This window comes from Hippocampus bargibanti, linkage group LG20, assembly GCF_051943395.1.
Source record: "Hippocampus bargibanti isolate YZ-2025 linkage group LG20, ASM5194339v1, whole genome shotgun sequence".
Lineage (NCBI taxonomy): Eukaryota > Metazoa > Chordata > Actinopteri > Syngnathiformes > Syngnathidae > Hippocampus > Hippocampus bargibanti.
In genome coordinates, this window is record NC_142753.1 from 2,520,465 (window position 1) to 2,537,016 (window position 16,552).

General features: G+C 44.1%; 1 protein-coding gene across 5 annotated transcripts in view; it reads left to right on the forward strand.

Annotated features, from left to right (window-relative positions):
• vps50 (VPS50 EARP/GARPII complex subunit) overlaps positions 1-10,216 on the forward strand; it is a 99,261-nt gene extending 89,045 nt beyond the window's left edge. For all 5 annotated transcript variants that reach the window (XM_089023496.1, XM_089023498.1, XM_089023501.1 and 2 more), the window contains 6 exons: positions 2,990-3,138; positions 3,721-3,817; positions 4,289-4,447; positions 6,621-6,742; positions 8,448-8,637; positions 9,155-10,216. In XM_089023496.1, the coding sequence (XP_088879622.1) occupies positions 2,990-3,138; positions 3,721-3,817; positions 4,289-4,447; positions 6,621-6,742; positions 8,448-8,637; positions 9,155-9,274 (837 nt within the window). In that variant the 3' untranslated portion in view covers positions 9,275-10,216. The remainder of the gene's footprint in view (positions 1-2,989; positions 3,139-3,720; positions 3,818-4,288; positions 4,448-6,620; positions 6,743-8,447; positions 8,638-9,154) is intronic.
• Positions 10,217-16,552: the final 6,336 nt, after the last annotated feature.

Consider the following 16,552-nt stretch of genomic DNA (forward strand, 5'->3'; position numbering starts at 1 on the left):
AGGGCTCACACGACTGCGAGAAGCTCCCGGTTGCCCACGTCGTAGTTACTGAGGCGATGGGAGAAGAAGGCCCAAGGGTGGAGTCTCCAGTCCCCTGGGGAACGCTGAGAGAGCACCGCTCCCACTCCGGAATCAGATGCGTCCACCTCCATGGTGAAGGCGGAGTTGGGGTCAGGGTGGTGGAGAACCGGAGGGTTGGTTAAGGCCCGTTTAAGTAGATGAAATGCAGCGTCGGCCTCTTCCGACCACCTAAACGGGGTTTTAGAGGAGGTTAATTGACTCAGGGGCAGCAACTTCTGGCTGTAGTTGTGGATAAAGCTGCGGTAGAAGTTCGCGAAACCCAAAAAACGTTGCATTTGCCTGCGCGTAGTGGGCGTCTGCCACTCTACCACCACTTTGGTCTTGGCGGGATCCGCTCTATGTTGGCCCCGCTCAACGATGAAACCCAGGAAGGAGAGGGACTGGACGTGGAATTCGCATTTTTCGGCCTTGATGAAGAGTCGGTTCTGCCGCTGCAGAACCAGCCGGACGTGCTGCCGATGTTCGTCGAGGGACTCTGATAAAATCAAAATGTCATCGAGACAGACAAAACAAAATACATTCAAAAAGTCCTTCAGCACATCATTTATGAGACTTTGGAAGACCGGGGGCATTGGTCAACCCAAACGGCATCACCAAACTCGAAATGTCCCAATGGTGTCTTAAATGCGGTCTTCCATTCGTTCCCCTCCTTAATGCGGACCAGGTGATATGTGCCTCGGAGGTCCAGTTTAGTGAAGATGGTGGCGGACTACAGGGGTACGAAGACCGAGTCGATCAGAGAGAGCGGCTATTTATTATTTATCGTGATGTCGTTGAGCCCGCAATAGTCTACACACGGGCACAGGAACTTGTCCTTCTTTTCAATAAAGAAAAATCCCGCTCCCAGTGGGGACCGAGACGGACGGATGAGTCCGGCTGCGAGGGAGCCGTTAATGGAGTCCCTCAGGGCTTTCTGTTCCGGCTGGGAGACCTGGTACAGCCGGGAGTTGGGGAGCGGAGCACCAGCCTGGAGCTCGATGGCACAATCATAGGGCCGATAATGACGGGAGGGATTGTGCGCGGTCCTTGCTAAAGGCCTGCCGCAAGTCATGGTAGCAGGAAGGAACCCCCTCAAGGCAAATGGCCTCAGTAGGCTCGCATCGGGAGAGGTTGCTTCCGCTAGCGGCCGATCTGAGGCAGTGCGCATAGCAGAAGGTGCTCCAGCCTTGTATCGACGGTCCCTCCCACAAAATACCCGGATTGTGCGTTATTAGCCATGGTAGACCGAGCACGACCGGTGCATTTTGGCCTGGCATGAGTTAAAACCGGCAATGCTGAACGTGATTGCCCGATAATTTGAGTTTAAGCAGAGCTTCTGTATGAGCTCGGCAAGAAGCCGACCGTCGAGGTCCTGCAGCGGTATGCTAGCGTCCAGCTCCTCGATCGGACAATCCAGCTCGGAGGCGAGGCGGAGATCAATAAAACATCCGTCAACGCCTGAATCCACCAAGGCCTTGATGGGGACAACCTTGGTGGGTCCGTAAACCTCGCCGTCCAAGCACCAACCTCTGTGACATTAGTCCACTGGTGGAATCGGAGTCCGCTGTGGGAGAGCGACGGACGGCTTACAGTCACCGGGGGGTCTCGACAGCGGTTCCCTCGCCGGGCGCTCCCCTTTGCCTCGCAGCAGTGTGGGCTCGCGCTCTACTTCTGGGTGCCCTTCCCAACGGGTGGTCCGGTCTTCGCCCCCTCGGTCTCTCGCCGGCGGATCGGGGCTCTTCCGGGCTCCGCGTTCCCGGGCTCTCTCCCACAGGCGGTTGTTGAGCTGAAGCGTGAGCTTGATGAGATCGTTCAGGCTGGCGCATTCGTCGCGGGTGGCTAACTCATCCTTGAGCCGAGTTCAGACCGCGCCAAACAGTTCCCGAAGGGCTCGGTTGCCCGACATCAAAATGCAGTTGGATTTGAATGCGGTGATTTTTCTCGCTTGCGGATGAATGTTCTGACGCTGTTCATCTTGATGTTCCGGCTTTCCCGCATCATCGTACCAAACTCCCTCCTCTAATAAGGAAAAACAAATCCCAATTCAACGCATACTGTGCGGCACTTCAAAAAGTCTCCTGTTGCTGCTTTGTCATTTTCAATCCCGCTGTTTTATCTTTGATTGCTTTTAAGCGTAACAGTGCGACATACACTCTTATCCCCCTCCCATGTTTGATCTATCTGCCACCCCATTCGCCACTCGACTCCCGGCAAATTCTCCCGATGTATCCTTTATTTCCAATGGGAATCCAAGCCTTTATTTTGAAATCATTACACAAGATAAGCCCCCCAAGCTCTGCTGCCTTATCTTTTACCGACATGTGAGACGAGTCCGTGTTGTGTGCGTTTGTAGCGTAAATACCAACAGACAAAATCAAAACAACTTTTTGTTTTTGCACCATCCCCTGAATATGAATGACCGGAAAAAATCCTGAAAGCGGTATTCCGGGCAAGCTCTTCCTTATTACTCGCTGACAGGCTCAGGTAAAGAATTCTTTACAGAAGCTTTGAGAAGGACATGATTAGGATCACTGGGACAAAAAAAACATTGTCGCTGGTAAAATCAAAGATGGATGACATGGTTGGATTGGATTAGCCTTTATTAGTCTCGCAGTGGAGAAATTGACATTTCGCAGCGGCAAAGTGATGAAAGGAAGAAGTAGAAGAACAAAATACAGAAGCTGCTGTAAAGGCAGTCACTCTCGCGCCGCCATCTTGAAGTCCAAAGAACAAAATAACAAATACGACAAATATGAAGGTGCGAAATTCATAATGTTGACTAAAGTCAAAAAGAAGATGGGGTTCCACAGGGTATTTTCACCAGTATATCCCTGATAACAAAAAATAATAAAATAAACATTAAAAAAAAGAAAGACGAGTTATGTTTTATTTCCACTAATCCATTGCTCCCATCTCTTCGCCCTTGCAGGAGGCCGGGGGTGAAACTACGAGCATACACGCTCCCTCAGAAGACAAGAAAGAGAAGGTGCCTAGCCCCCACCTCAGTCAAATGGTGGTCCTCACCGACGGCGGCACGCTTTACGGACTGGCCCAGAGAGTGGTCGCCACCGAGTCCCTGTAAGTCACCCTTCAATAAAACAAATAATGTCAACATGAAATCTGAAACAGGATCAAGCCAAGATATACCGTATTTTCTAGTGTATAAGGCGCACCCAGATGCTTTCATTTTCTTCAAAAGATTCCTTATACGCCGGTTCACCTTATATGTGAAGTAATATTGAGCCAAGACAGGTCTCGCAACCCCAGCCTCTACTGTAGTGCCTTAGAATGTGATGTGCGTTATATTTGGAAACTGGTATATATCAATATATTATATTTGGAAAACTTTTTTCATTCATTGAAGGTGCGCCTCACAATCCGGTGCGCTTTATATAAAAATAGTTCACCTTATACTCCCGTGCACCTTAAGTATGTAAAAAGTTTAAAAATACACAATTCATTGGGGGTGCACCTTATACTCCGGTGCGCCTTATATCCTGGAAAAATACGGTAATTTGACAAAAGCAGTGAGGCCTCGGACGATGACGAAACGTCGGAATTAGATGAATAATGAGACTGATTTCAGAATGTCCCGTAGCGGTTTGGGAGACGAGACAACGGCGACGTTCATCAGGAACATTTCTGCTCATCTTTTCTCAGTGTGTTTTTGGCTGAGCAATTTGAATCGCTTCAATCCCATTTGGAAACGATGATGCCCGCTGCCAAGAAGCCCTTTCTGCAGCAGTTCTATTCCCAGGTTAGAGCACGCAAAATCCCGCCCCTTTTCGTTTAATTACTCCAAATGCGATTGGTCACTCTCAGCAACAAACGTCTCCAATGTGAATTGCGATAGAGGAAAAAAATTAGTTGAAATCTCAAGGAACTCTCTTCATTTTATTTTCAAGCAGCACCAATTTATGCTCCGGTAGTAACGGTCAAGTAACCCATCACTATGCCATTATTTCGGCGTTGTGTAAAGAAAATGATCTGTCACTCAAAAAGTCAATCCGCTGATCTTTTCCCGCCACTTTTCTTGGGTAAAGAACTTGACATTTTAGATGTCGAAATGATGATTGAATGCCAGGTTGGGACAACGTTATTGCAAGTGTGTGCAAAACCGTTTGCCCGCGTGAAGCGATATGATCCAAAAAAAATATTAGAAACAAAGCACAACGAAATCTAATTTGACCACGTGCGAGAATGACATTTAGGCTGTTCTTTCGCTCAGACTGTGTCGACGGCCAGCGAACTGCGGAAGCCCATTTATTGGATCGTGGCGGCCAAGGCCATCGACTATGAGCAGATGTTACTTATGATGTCCGGCGTCAAATGGGACATTAAAGAGATCATGTCCCAGCATAACATATATGTGGATGTGCTCTTAAAGGTAACGTATGACCGTAGTTTGTTGACCACTTTCTGTGTCACTTGTTTTCAAAACGAGGGGGTGGCGCCTTTTTGAGAACCATTTTTATCATTAGACAATGGATTTTTTGGGAATGTGGGCATAAGCCGGTTTACCGAAATAAAACGCACACAACACCGAGTTAAGATCGTATTTGATTTGATTTTTTTTTTCCAGCCTCGAGATCAACAGGTTTTCCTTCACAAACTACAAAAGTGCCTTTAGCTATCACGATCATTTTTCTCCTTTCATGGGAACATCTCGTTCTTTCTGTCACAATGGCCGAAAAAAATACATCAAAAAAGGAAATGTTTGATGCTGAGCAAACAATAATAAATAAATAAATAAATGAATAAAGACAACAAATTTTATATATATATATATATATATATATATATATATATATATATATATATATATATATATATATATATATATATATATATATATGTATATAAATACCCCTCAGAATCAATGTCCTCCATCTATCCCGGTCTTCTGCATCCTCTTTTCTCACACCAGCTACCTTCAGCTACATTTTTCACCAGCCGCTCCAGCCTGCCTGGGCACGCTTCGTCACCTCTTTTCCACGCTCTCCATTGCTCTGGACAGTTGACCCCAAGTACACACACACACACACACACACACACACACACACACACACACACACACACACACACACACACACACACACACACACACACACACACATATTTATATATATATATATATATATATATATATATATGTGTACAGTAAAGTCTCGTTATATCGATATTCAAGGGAGTCCGAAAAAATATCGATATAACCGGGACTATCGATATATCCGACCCTGTTTGCATGTAATTTTCTCCGTGCGTGCATAGAAATAGTATCGATATAACCGGGACCATCGATATATCCGATATCGATATAACGAGACTTTACTGTATATATATATATAGTACTACTACCATATATATATACCACTACTAAGCATTCCCGAATTTATTTGGGTTTTGGTGTTTCTTGCGGGGGAAGGTGCCGATAAAGCACTGGTCAGACCTCTGGCAATGATTTTCTCTCCCATGAGAGAGCAGCATTTGGTACAGCCGCTTACACCTCATGTTACTCCAGACTCTTTATTTCTGATAAATGAAGATAATGTTTCCACTCCTGCATTGAATGTTTATGTCATCCTAAAACTCAATATTCCGTGGGTCCTGGAATTTGAGTGAAAATGACAAAAACCCTGGCACTGGAGTGGCCACATTTTTGCACATCTGGCAGTGAATGAGTTCGTCAAATTTTCGTCATTTTGTCTCTGTCGCCGAAGCGAAAGTAACCCGCTAAATATGCACCTGGAGGCATGCTCATCGTTCATTTTGCATTGGAATGAGGGAGGAGGAAGGTCAAAGGGAGAAGTCAGAAAAGGTTAGCGGTGTGTGCACTTTTGAACAGGACCCACAACCCTGTTCAGGAATGTGTTAAATCACATATCTGCCTCCAAGTCTTGAGATTATGCATTCATGAATGGAGTCATACATAATGAAAGGAAAAAGTATTTTTGTCCCGAAAAAGAAGTTCAACTCACCTCTTTGAATTGCTGCATGGCTTACAGATCTTTGTCCGACTGCCTCTGGCAGTGCTTCAACTGAATTAATTTAGTTCTTGAGCTAAATTACAATCCCGGCGTGACTGGATTAAATCCTTCCGGTGTCAAAATGGTCCGCTTGATGGACTGACATGGTGCTGATTGCAAACGCCGTGTCCCACTCCCTGTCGGGTACTAATAAGCTACTCTCACAACTTGTCAGATACACATAATGCAAGCGCATTGTGCATTGATGGAAACCAACGTGCCACCATATTTTTCCCCTTTGTTATACTCCACGCAGAGCAATATTTTATTCATGAATTCACGTTTATCACCAACATTCAACAATGACATTGATTAGCATATAAATTGGCACGGAGATGCCGTTGCCTTCCAAATGGCTTCATTGAGAAAACGCTGAAGTCAAGGAACTACTGTGTGGCTATTTTTTTAGGACAAAATAACATTTTAGGGCTAAGACACCAAATTAAATACATTTGTCCTCGCCGGCTATCAAGAGTGTGTTTTTCTCTTCTGTTGTCATGCCGATTTCTACTTTTTCTTCTTCTGATATGAAAGGAATTTGAAATGTTTCAACAACGGCTTGGTGACATCTCCAGACACGTGCGCATCCCCCTGCCCGTGTCCAATGTCCTGTGGGAGCACTGCATCCGCTTGGCCAACAGAACTCTTGTCGAGGGGTAAGACAGTCAGTCAGTCATTTTATCCCAAAAAATATTCACAGTGAATGTTTCAACCCATATCGGTCCAGCCAAGCTGTACTTTCGATTACCTCGATATTCTTCCCATTTCCCCTTGCTGATTTTACATTAGCATTATTCGCATTAGCACGGACTCATCTGGGAATCGCATGACACGCGCTGCTCGCAGCTAACTGTAAAATGGTCTTGGCATGTCCCTTTTGCAATGTATGTCATCACTTCTTTGTTTGTCAACAGCAGGTAGGACTTTTTTTCATCGGTGACAGGAAGGGTTTGTGGTTTTTAATTTTTTTCTTAACGCGTCCGTGTGGTTGAGAGGAAGTGCGGAGTGGTTGGTCACATTGTAGTTGTGCTGAAGCCCTCTTATCTCTCATAGCACAACTGAGTCTTTACCAGTTTGAGGATGATGATAATGTGAGGCTGCAGTCAGCCTTATTTTGAAGGGATTAAAAAAAAAGAAGTGACATTCTTAAACCAACACGTTTTTCTCTGCTCACCTTGCTCCTTGTATTTTCACAACAAAAAATAACAACAATGTTACAACTGTATTTTTTTCCCCTGCATATATTTACAAACGTCTAAGATCACCGTTTGCGTCCACCCTTTTTCCCTTTCAGCTGATCAAAGCTCTTCCTCGAGCGGGGAGTTAAAGGGCATATGCTGATCGAAGATAGCAAAAAAAACTTGACGATGCTTGTGGCAAGGTCAAAGTCATCCTGACTTATTTTAACTCGAAAAGATAAGGCTGCGGTCCCTGAGCCGTGGCTCATCATGAAATCACAACATCTGTCACGATTGCGCCTTTTCCACCAGCGACCTGGTACTGTTTCTTTACAAACGTAAAAAAATAAAAACATAATAAAATCAGCAAGCGTCAGTATTTGCAGAGGAATATGAAACACACTTTTTTGAAGTTTTCCTCTCTGTCACTCTCGCTGTTCTCCAAACAAGTGTGTTTGTAGTGTGTTTGAGTCAAATTAAATAATTATTAAATATTAAATAATTCATTCAAAATCGTCTGGCAAAAACAGCAAAAATGTTCAACCAAACTATGAATGCTTAATGCTAATGTAAAATCTGCAACAACAAAAAAATCTGCATTGTTAAATCTAACACAGGAGAATTTAAGTGGGTAGCTACCAAATGTTCAGTTAATGCTAATGCTAATAATGCTAATCCTTATGTCAAATCTGCCAAAAAAAAAATCTGCATAGTTAAATGTAACAGGCGAATTTTAAATGTTTAGTTAATGCTAATGCTAATAATCCTAATTCTAATGTAAAATCTGCAAAAACAATCTGCAACCGAATGTTCAGTTCAATTTTAAAACAATATATTCGCTCTCTTTGTCTTTAATCGTCTGAATTTACCCCATGAGAAGAACAAAACCGGAATTGCCATGCACTCAAGCGCGGCCCGTCCGAAGTTTTGCTAATGTCAACTTTCTAATGAGATTCGGCAGGCAAGTTCCGAGCGCCATTGGGCTTGTGGCGCCTCTGCGCCGCAATAGGGTCTGTGATCTGCAGCTTGAAAAGGAACGCAGCGCCATGCCATCTTGCCGCGAGCAACGATGCCAAATGGGGCTGGCGAGTCCGTCTGCCCACAATAGCGCGAGTTCAATAATGAAATGCTCTACGCCGGCCAGACAAGACAACATGTGATTTGCTACCCCCTCTTTTTGTAGCTATGCCAATGTGAAAAAATGCAGCAATGAAGGTCGAGCCCTCATGCAGCTGGACTTCCAGCAGTTCTTGATGAAGTTGGAGAAGCTGACTGACCTCAGGCCCGTTCCTGATAAGGAGTTTGTCGAGATCTACATTAAGGCCTACTACATGACGGAGAATGATATGGAGCAGTTCATCAAGAACCACCGGGTGAGGCATATTCAGTCATCCCTTGCTACGTGGCCCTTTATACATCGCAGAATTTTTGCAAACCTTTTTGTTAAAGGCCAGAAATGGCAGCAAAAGTCACTGTAGTACAGTAGTGTAAACAACAGTGGGTCACAGAAAGCAGCATACAGCATCATTAGATTTTGTTGTTATTTTTGAATGTATTCATCCATTTTGAGGCATTACCGCGCTGTAAATACACAAAACTAAACATTAGTTCAGTCACCAAAAATGCTTTTTTAATGCATGCCCTGTCCTGTGTTCCACCAAATTTGGCCGTATAAATATTTTTTGTAGTCATACACATGTAAATTTACCAATACATTTAGGGTTTGCTACATCACTGTTTTTCCTTCATCGCAGGTGGTCCCAGTCCGCATTCACCGCGATAAACGAGGGATTACTGTATATATAATTTTTTAAATCCTATATAAAAAATGACTTGACCTCAAGAGGAAAAACACCTAAAAAGACATTTTTTTCTGCTTTTCTTTTTCAGGAGTATTCCATGAAGCAACTCGCAAACCTGGTAAACGTTTGTCTGGGCTCGCACATCAACAAGAAAGCCCGCCAGAAACTTCTGGCCGCCATTGACGACATTGACAGACCCAAGAGGTAGAAAAATTGAGAGAGCGGCGTGAGGAGATGAACAGTGGAATCCGCTGACATGAACCATGGATGTAACTTCGACGTCACATCTCTACTCCAAGCTCATTTTATTCTTTTTTTTTGTTTGTTAATAACTTCACGCAATGTTCCCCCCGTCAGTTAACAACAAGGACAACTGGACGTCTGCGAAGGCTCTCAATCATACAGGTTTGGTCCATGGAAAAGATGTCTTCAGCTGTCAACTGTACTTCTTTAAAGGTGTTACCAGCGAGAAGTACAGATGACGGCTGAAAAAAACCTTTTCATTGAAAGCCAACTGAAATTCATAGTGTAATAATATATTAGCCGACAACGTTGGAGTCAATCAAAAATCACCAGATGAGGTTTATGATTGTTTTTTTTAGATGACGTTTTACTCGTTATTCGTGCACTCCAGCGAATGAGAACCAGATGCGCTTGAACTGTTTTCTTGTTCGTTCTGTTAAAGAATCTTGACTAACTGTCATTCACAGTATGAATTGAATATGATTGTTATTATGTAGGAATCATGTGATTTCACCTTTCCGGCACTCAATGATGAAGTTGTGATGGTATGCCGCAAATAGTTAACTAAACATCCAGAAGTGTATGTATTCCTGATCGTGCGTCTTCTACAGAGGTGAATATTACAAATGTGAATGTTTTCACCAATGTCTGTATTTATTTCCTGCTCTTTGTCTTTGTTTAGATGTTTTTATCCTAACCGGGATGCCTGCTGTCTTAATCATGTCACGCATCAAATGTAACAAATGCTAATTTCTTCCTGAACCATTTAACGATCAGTCAGAGACGGAAGGTTTAAACCACAACCATGGTATTGTAATAAACACAGAATCGACATACAATACACGTGTTACATCTGTGTATGCTCTCAGTCGTACAGAAGTGGTCCCTCGATAAAAAGGTTTCTTGAGGCATCTGGCATCTGTATTTTAATTCATTGAAGGTGTCGGATGTTTCACTTCTTATCCAAGAGGCTTCGTCAGCGAACTAAAATTTGTTGCTGTATGCTAAGAGCGAAAGGTACATAGACTCCCTTATCCACACAACCAGGATCTACAGCAGTGACATCGGGATGTCATTTCGGCTACGGTATGGTGGGTATGGTGACTAAGAGGGGCAAGGTAGTCCACACTGAAGGGGTCTCACTCCCTGAAGGAACAATAGCAGACATTGAAAACAGCTACAAGTACCTCGGTATGCCACAGACCAATGGCAACCTCGAACTAGCAACAAGCAAAGCGGCTACGACCAAATACCTCCAACGGGTGAGGCAAGTCCAAAGAAGCCAGCTCAATGGCAGGAACAAGACCCGGGCAATAAACAGCTATGCCCTGCCAGTGATCAGATACCCTGCAGGAATAATAAGGTGACCAAAGGTGTAGGTTGTGCAAAGAGGCACCTGAGACAATCCAACACATAACTGCAGGGTGTAAGATGCTGGCAGGGAAAGCCTACATGGAGCGCCATAACCAGGTGGCTGGCATAGTCTACTGAAACATCTGTGCGGACTATGGACTGGAAACCCCAAGGTCAAAATGGGAAACACCTCCCAAGGTAGTAGAGAATGACCGAGCAAAGATCTTGTGGGACTTCCAGATACAGACTGACAAGATGGTAATGGCCAACCAACCAGATATCGTGGTCATAGATAAAGGGCAAAGGAAAGCCGTTGTCGTGGATGTAGCGGTCCCGAGTGATGGAAACATCAGAAAGAAGGAACATGAGAGAATCAAGAAATACCAAGGGCTCAAAGAGGAGCTGGAGAGAGCCTGGAAGGTGACAGTCGTGCCTGTGGTGGTCGGAGCACTCGGGGGAGTGGCCTCGGGGCAGAGGACAGACACCACCCATGGGGGGTGAGACGAGGATATATATATATATATATATATATATATATATATATATATATATATATATATATATATATATATATATATATATATATATATATAGTAAAGTCTCGTTATATCGGTATTCTCAGGAGTCCGACAAAATATCGATATAACCGGGACTATCGATATATCCGACCCTGCGCGCATGTAATTTTCTCCTTGCGTAGAAATAGTATCGTAATAAGCGGTACTATCGAAATAACCGATATCGATATAACGAGACTTTACTGTGTATATATATATATATATATATATATATATATATATATATATATATATATATATATATATATATATATATAATAATAATAATAATAATACATATTATTTCAAGCGCCTTTCAAAACACCCAAGGACACTTTACAATAAAAACAATAGAACACAGCACATAACAATAAAACCATAAGTAAAATGATAAATAATAAAATAGCAGAGAGAATTATACATTGAAAGCAATTTTAAACAAATGGGTTTTGAGATGAGCCTTGAAAATAGGGAGGGAGTCAATATTACGGATGTTGGGTGGGAGTGAATTCCAGAGTTTGGGAGCAGAGCGGCTGAAAGCTCTGCATCCCATCGTGGTGAGACGGGCAGAGGGCACATAGAGGTGAAGGGAGGATGAGGATCTGAGGGACCGAGAGGGAACAGAGATTTGAAGCAGGTCAGAAAGATAGGGAGGAGCAAGGTTATGGATGGCTTTGAAAGTAAACAGAAGTATTTTGAATTCGATACGATGTTTAACCGGTAGCCAGTGGAGTTGCTGGAGTACAGGGGTGATGTGGTGAAAGGAGGGGGTTTTGGTGATGATCCGGGCTGAAGAATTTTGGACGAGTTGGAGTTTATGGAGAAATTTCTGATTGACACCGAAGAGAAGTGCGTTGCAATAATCGATGCGGGAGGTGACAAGACTGTGGATAAGGATAGCAGCGGAGTGAGGGGTGAGCGAGGGACGGAGACGGTTAATATTACGGAGGTGGAAATAAGCAGACCGAGTAATGTTATTAATATGGGAGTGAAAGGAAAGTGAGCTATCGAGGATGACACCCAGACTCTTGACCTGAGGGGAGGGGGACACGGTAGAACTGTCAATGGTGAGGGAGAAACTGTTAGTTTTGTGGAGGGTGGATTTGGTACCGACAAGAAGAAGTTCAGTTTTTTCACTGTTGAGCTTGAGAAAGTTATGGGAAAGCCAGGATTTAATTTCTGAGAGGCAACAAGAGAGGGATGAAGGTGGAAGAGAAGCGTCGGGTTTGCTGGAGAGGTAGAGTTGGGTGTCATCCGCGAAGCAGTGAAAGTGAATGCCAAATTTACGGAAAATATTGCCAAGAGGAAGTAGGTAGACAATAAAGAGAAGTGGCCCCAGGACAGACCCTTGAGGCACACCAGAGGACACCGGAGAGGACCATGAGGTGAACGAGTTGATTTGGATGAATTGTGCGCGATCAGAGAGATAGGAGTGAAACCAGCGGAGTGGGATGTGGGTGATGCCTAGGGTGGAAAGTCTGTCGAGAAGGATAGGGTGGGAAATGGTGTCAAAAGCTGAGGTCAGGTCGAGAAGAATGAGGATGGAGAGTGAACCGGCATCGGCTGCCATAAAAAGATCATTCGTGATTTTTATGAGAGCCGATTCAGTACTGTGGCGGGGGCGGAAACCAGACTGGAATTGTTCGTAGAGGTATATATATATATATATGCAGTGAGACCTCAACTTACAAACTTTTTGTCTTACAAACGTCAAATTTATGAAAATTAAACCTTATAATAAGCACTATTTTCATAATACACACCCACCACGGCTGGCGGAGTGATCTTCGGTGGAAGCACACGACCGAACAGCACCAGAGGTTAAGTTACCAACAGTCCTTATGGAAGGTGACTCTCCTTCCATAAGCCATCAATGACCATCAAAAAGGTAAATAAAACTTTATTTTACAGCACAGTTGATTTCTTTAATTACAGTCGTCATGTAATGCGCCTCTCTTTCCAACGAGCAATTCCCTTTGACCTTTGACCTCCAACGCCATTCCATCAAGCCATTAATGACCATCACAAATGTAAATAAAGTGACTTTATGATACAATGCAGTGTATTTCTTTCATTACAATACAATAACACATTTATTATACATAGAATAAGGTATGTTGTGTGTAGTTTTAAGGCTTATTCAGTTGAAAAGTATATTTTTTTTAAACCCGGGAACGGATTATTCCCATTTTAATGGTTTCCTATGGGATTTTTTTTAGATACACACTTTTTGCCTGACACACTCTGTCTTGGAACCAATTAAGTTCGTATCTGCGGGGCTGTTTTGACTCAACCAGGTGGGAGCTCTTTACTGAGATTCATGGGGAGGACATTGACTTACTCACCAACACCATCACAGATTACATAAACTTTTGTGAACAAAACACCATGCCCACCAGGACTGTGCGGTGTTTTGCCAACAACAAACCATGGATTAATCCCGACATAAAACTCCTCCTGAAGGGCTTTTGTGTCGGGCAACAGAGAGGAACTGAAGGCCGTGCAGATCCGACTGAGGAGGAAGATCAGAGAGAGGAAGAAGGTCTACAGGATGAAAATGGAGGAGCAGCTGCAAGCCAGCAATGTCGCTGGTGTCTGGAAGGGCCTGAAAAACATCTCAGGCCATAAAAGCCCAGTGACATTGAACGAAAAAGACAAGGACTGGGCAGATGAACTCAATCGCTTTTTCAATCGGTTTGACAAGACGCCAGCCGCCCCCGGCCCACCGTCAACTTCACCTGAAGCTGCACCTGCACCAACTCTCACTGTGGCCTTACCCTCCCTGCCCCCTCTCACGGCCAGCTTTCCGCAACCAACAACTGCCCTCCCAACCGTTGCCACACCCTCAGCCGCCACTCTGCCTCCTGGTTCCTGCCTGTCTGTCACAACTGCGCAGGTGAGGAACCAACTGAGGAGGATGCAGGTGAGGAAGGCAGCAGGTCCGGATGACATCAGTTCCCGACTCCTCAAGACCTGCTCCGACCAGCTGTGTGACATTGTCCAGCACTTGTTCAACCTGTGCTTGAAGCTGGGCAGAGTTCCACAGCTGTGGAAAACGTCATGCCTGGTCCCAGTGCCCAAGATTGCTAACCCAAAGGAGCTCAACAGCTACAAACCGGTGGCGCTGACGTCTCACCTGATGAAGACGCTGGAGAGACTCGTCCTCGCCCACCTGCGACCGCTGGCAAGCTCATCACTGGACCCGCTACAGTTTGCCTACCAGCCCAGTATCGGTGTGGAGGATGCCATCATCAACCTCCTCCATACGGCGTTGCTGCACCTGGAGAATGCTGGGTGCACGGTGAGGATCACGTTCTTCGATTTCTCCAGTGCCTTCGACACCATCCAGCAAAATCTGCTGGAGGACAAGCTGCGGCATGCCGGAGTCGACCATCACCTCACATCCTGGATTACAGATTACCTCACAAACAGGCCACAGTACGTGAGGGTAAAGAACTGTGAGTCGGACAGGCTTCTCTGCAGCACCGGAGCGCCGCAGGGAACAGTCCTGGCTCCATTCCTCTTCACCCTCTACACCTCGGACTTCAACTACAACACCCCAACCTGCCACCTTCAGAAATTCTCTGATGACTCAGCTATTGTCGGCCTCATTACAGAGGGAGACGATAGGGAGTACAGGGGACTGACAAAGGACTTTGTGGACTGGTGCCAGCAGAATCACCTCCAGAACAACACCGGGAAAACCAAGGAGCTGGTGGTGGACTTCTGCAGGAAACAATCCTCACCTGCACCATTGAACATCCAGGGTTCGGACATTGAGAGGGTGACCTCCTACAAGTACCTGGGTACCGGTCACTCTCAACAATAAACTGGACTGGACAACAAACACGGAAAAGGGACAGAGTCGCCTCTTCCTACTCAGGAAACTGAGGTCTTTTGGAGTTCAGGGGTCACTCCTAATTTAATAATCTAGTGCACAACTCCGTTACATATATATATATATATATATATATATATATATGAATCAGAAAACCTTTATTCGTCCCACAATGGGGAAATTTGCAGTCCACAGCAGTCCTGAACTCTATTTTTTTGTTCTTTCTCATTTTTTTTTCTGCAAGACCTCACTTCAACCCTTTCTTGTTGTTTGTTTTTGCAATTACGACATTACGTCACTTTATGTACGTCACTCTCTCACTTTACATATGTCACTACCTCACTTTACATACATCACTGCCTCACTTTCCAGACGACACTACCTCACTTTACATACGACACTACCTCACTTTACAACAGAAGTATTGTCTGTTGTCAATTGTATGTCTTTTAGCCACGTTATAAGTGCCTTGCATGTCTTGCACGCTGGGTCCGAGAGGACATTAATTTCATTTGTGCTGTATGTCATGCATATTAGCACGTTTGACAATAAAGCTGACTTTGACTGACTTTGACTTTTTATTGAAAAGGGATGGGGTGGGGGGTGAAAGGATAGAAAACAGGATATTCTAAGCATAAATATAAAAATGTCAACTGTATACTGTGCAAATGTAAATGTGCAAAACCATTTCATAAAAAACTGTACATAGTGCAAGTAAAATTTTCAAGAAAGGCATACTGATATATTGCATCAACCCATATATACAAGTGTCCAGTTTTTTCACGTGACCATTGAGAATTGCAAAGCCTGATAGTAGTTTCGTTATATCGATATAAGGGAGTCCGAAAAAATATCGATATAACCGGGACTATCGATATATCCGACCCTGTTTGCATGTAATTTTCTCCGTGCGTGCACAGAAATAGTATCGATATAACCGGTACTATCGATATATCCGATATCGATATAACGAGACTTTACTGTATATATATATATATATCCAAGATTTAATTTTCATAAATTTAACGTTCGTAAACCGAAAAATTCGTAAGGCAAGGTGTTCGTAAACCGAGGCCCCACTGTATATATATTGGGTCAAAGCTACCAGCAAACATTTTTAGTTCGCTGACGAAGCCTCTTGGATAAGAAGCGAAACATCCGACACCTTCCAAGAAGTACAGATGACGGCTGAAGAAACCTTTTCATCGAGAGTACACGTGTTCATTCTTGAACTGCCTCATGTTAGCTGATTCTACTCAAATGTGCTTTTTTTTCTGGCGTGAAGTCATGAGCAGATGCGCATGCTATTCGGGAAACACCCTGTGATAAATTGAAGCAGGATGAAAGCAGTGGGCACAATATGAAGAATACGCATCACACGGGGAATTTTTGCTTTCTTTCTTCTTCCACAGGTCGTCTTCACACACACACACGGTGTGTTTTGCACAGTCCAAGCTCTTATCGGGCTGAAAACGGGAAGAGGCTTTGCAGAGGG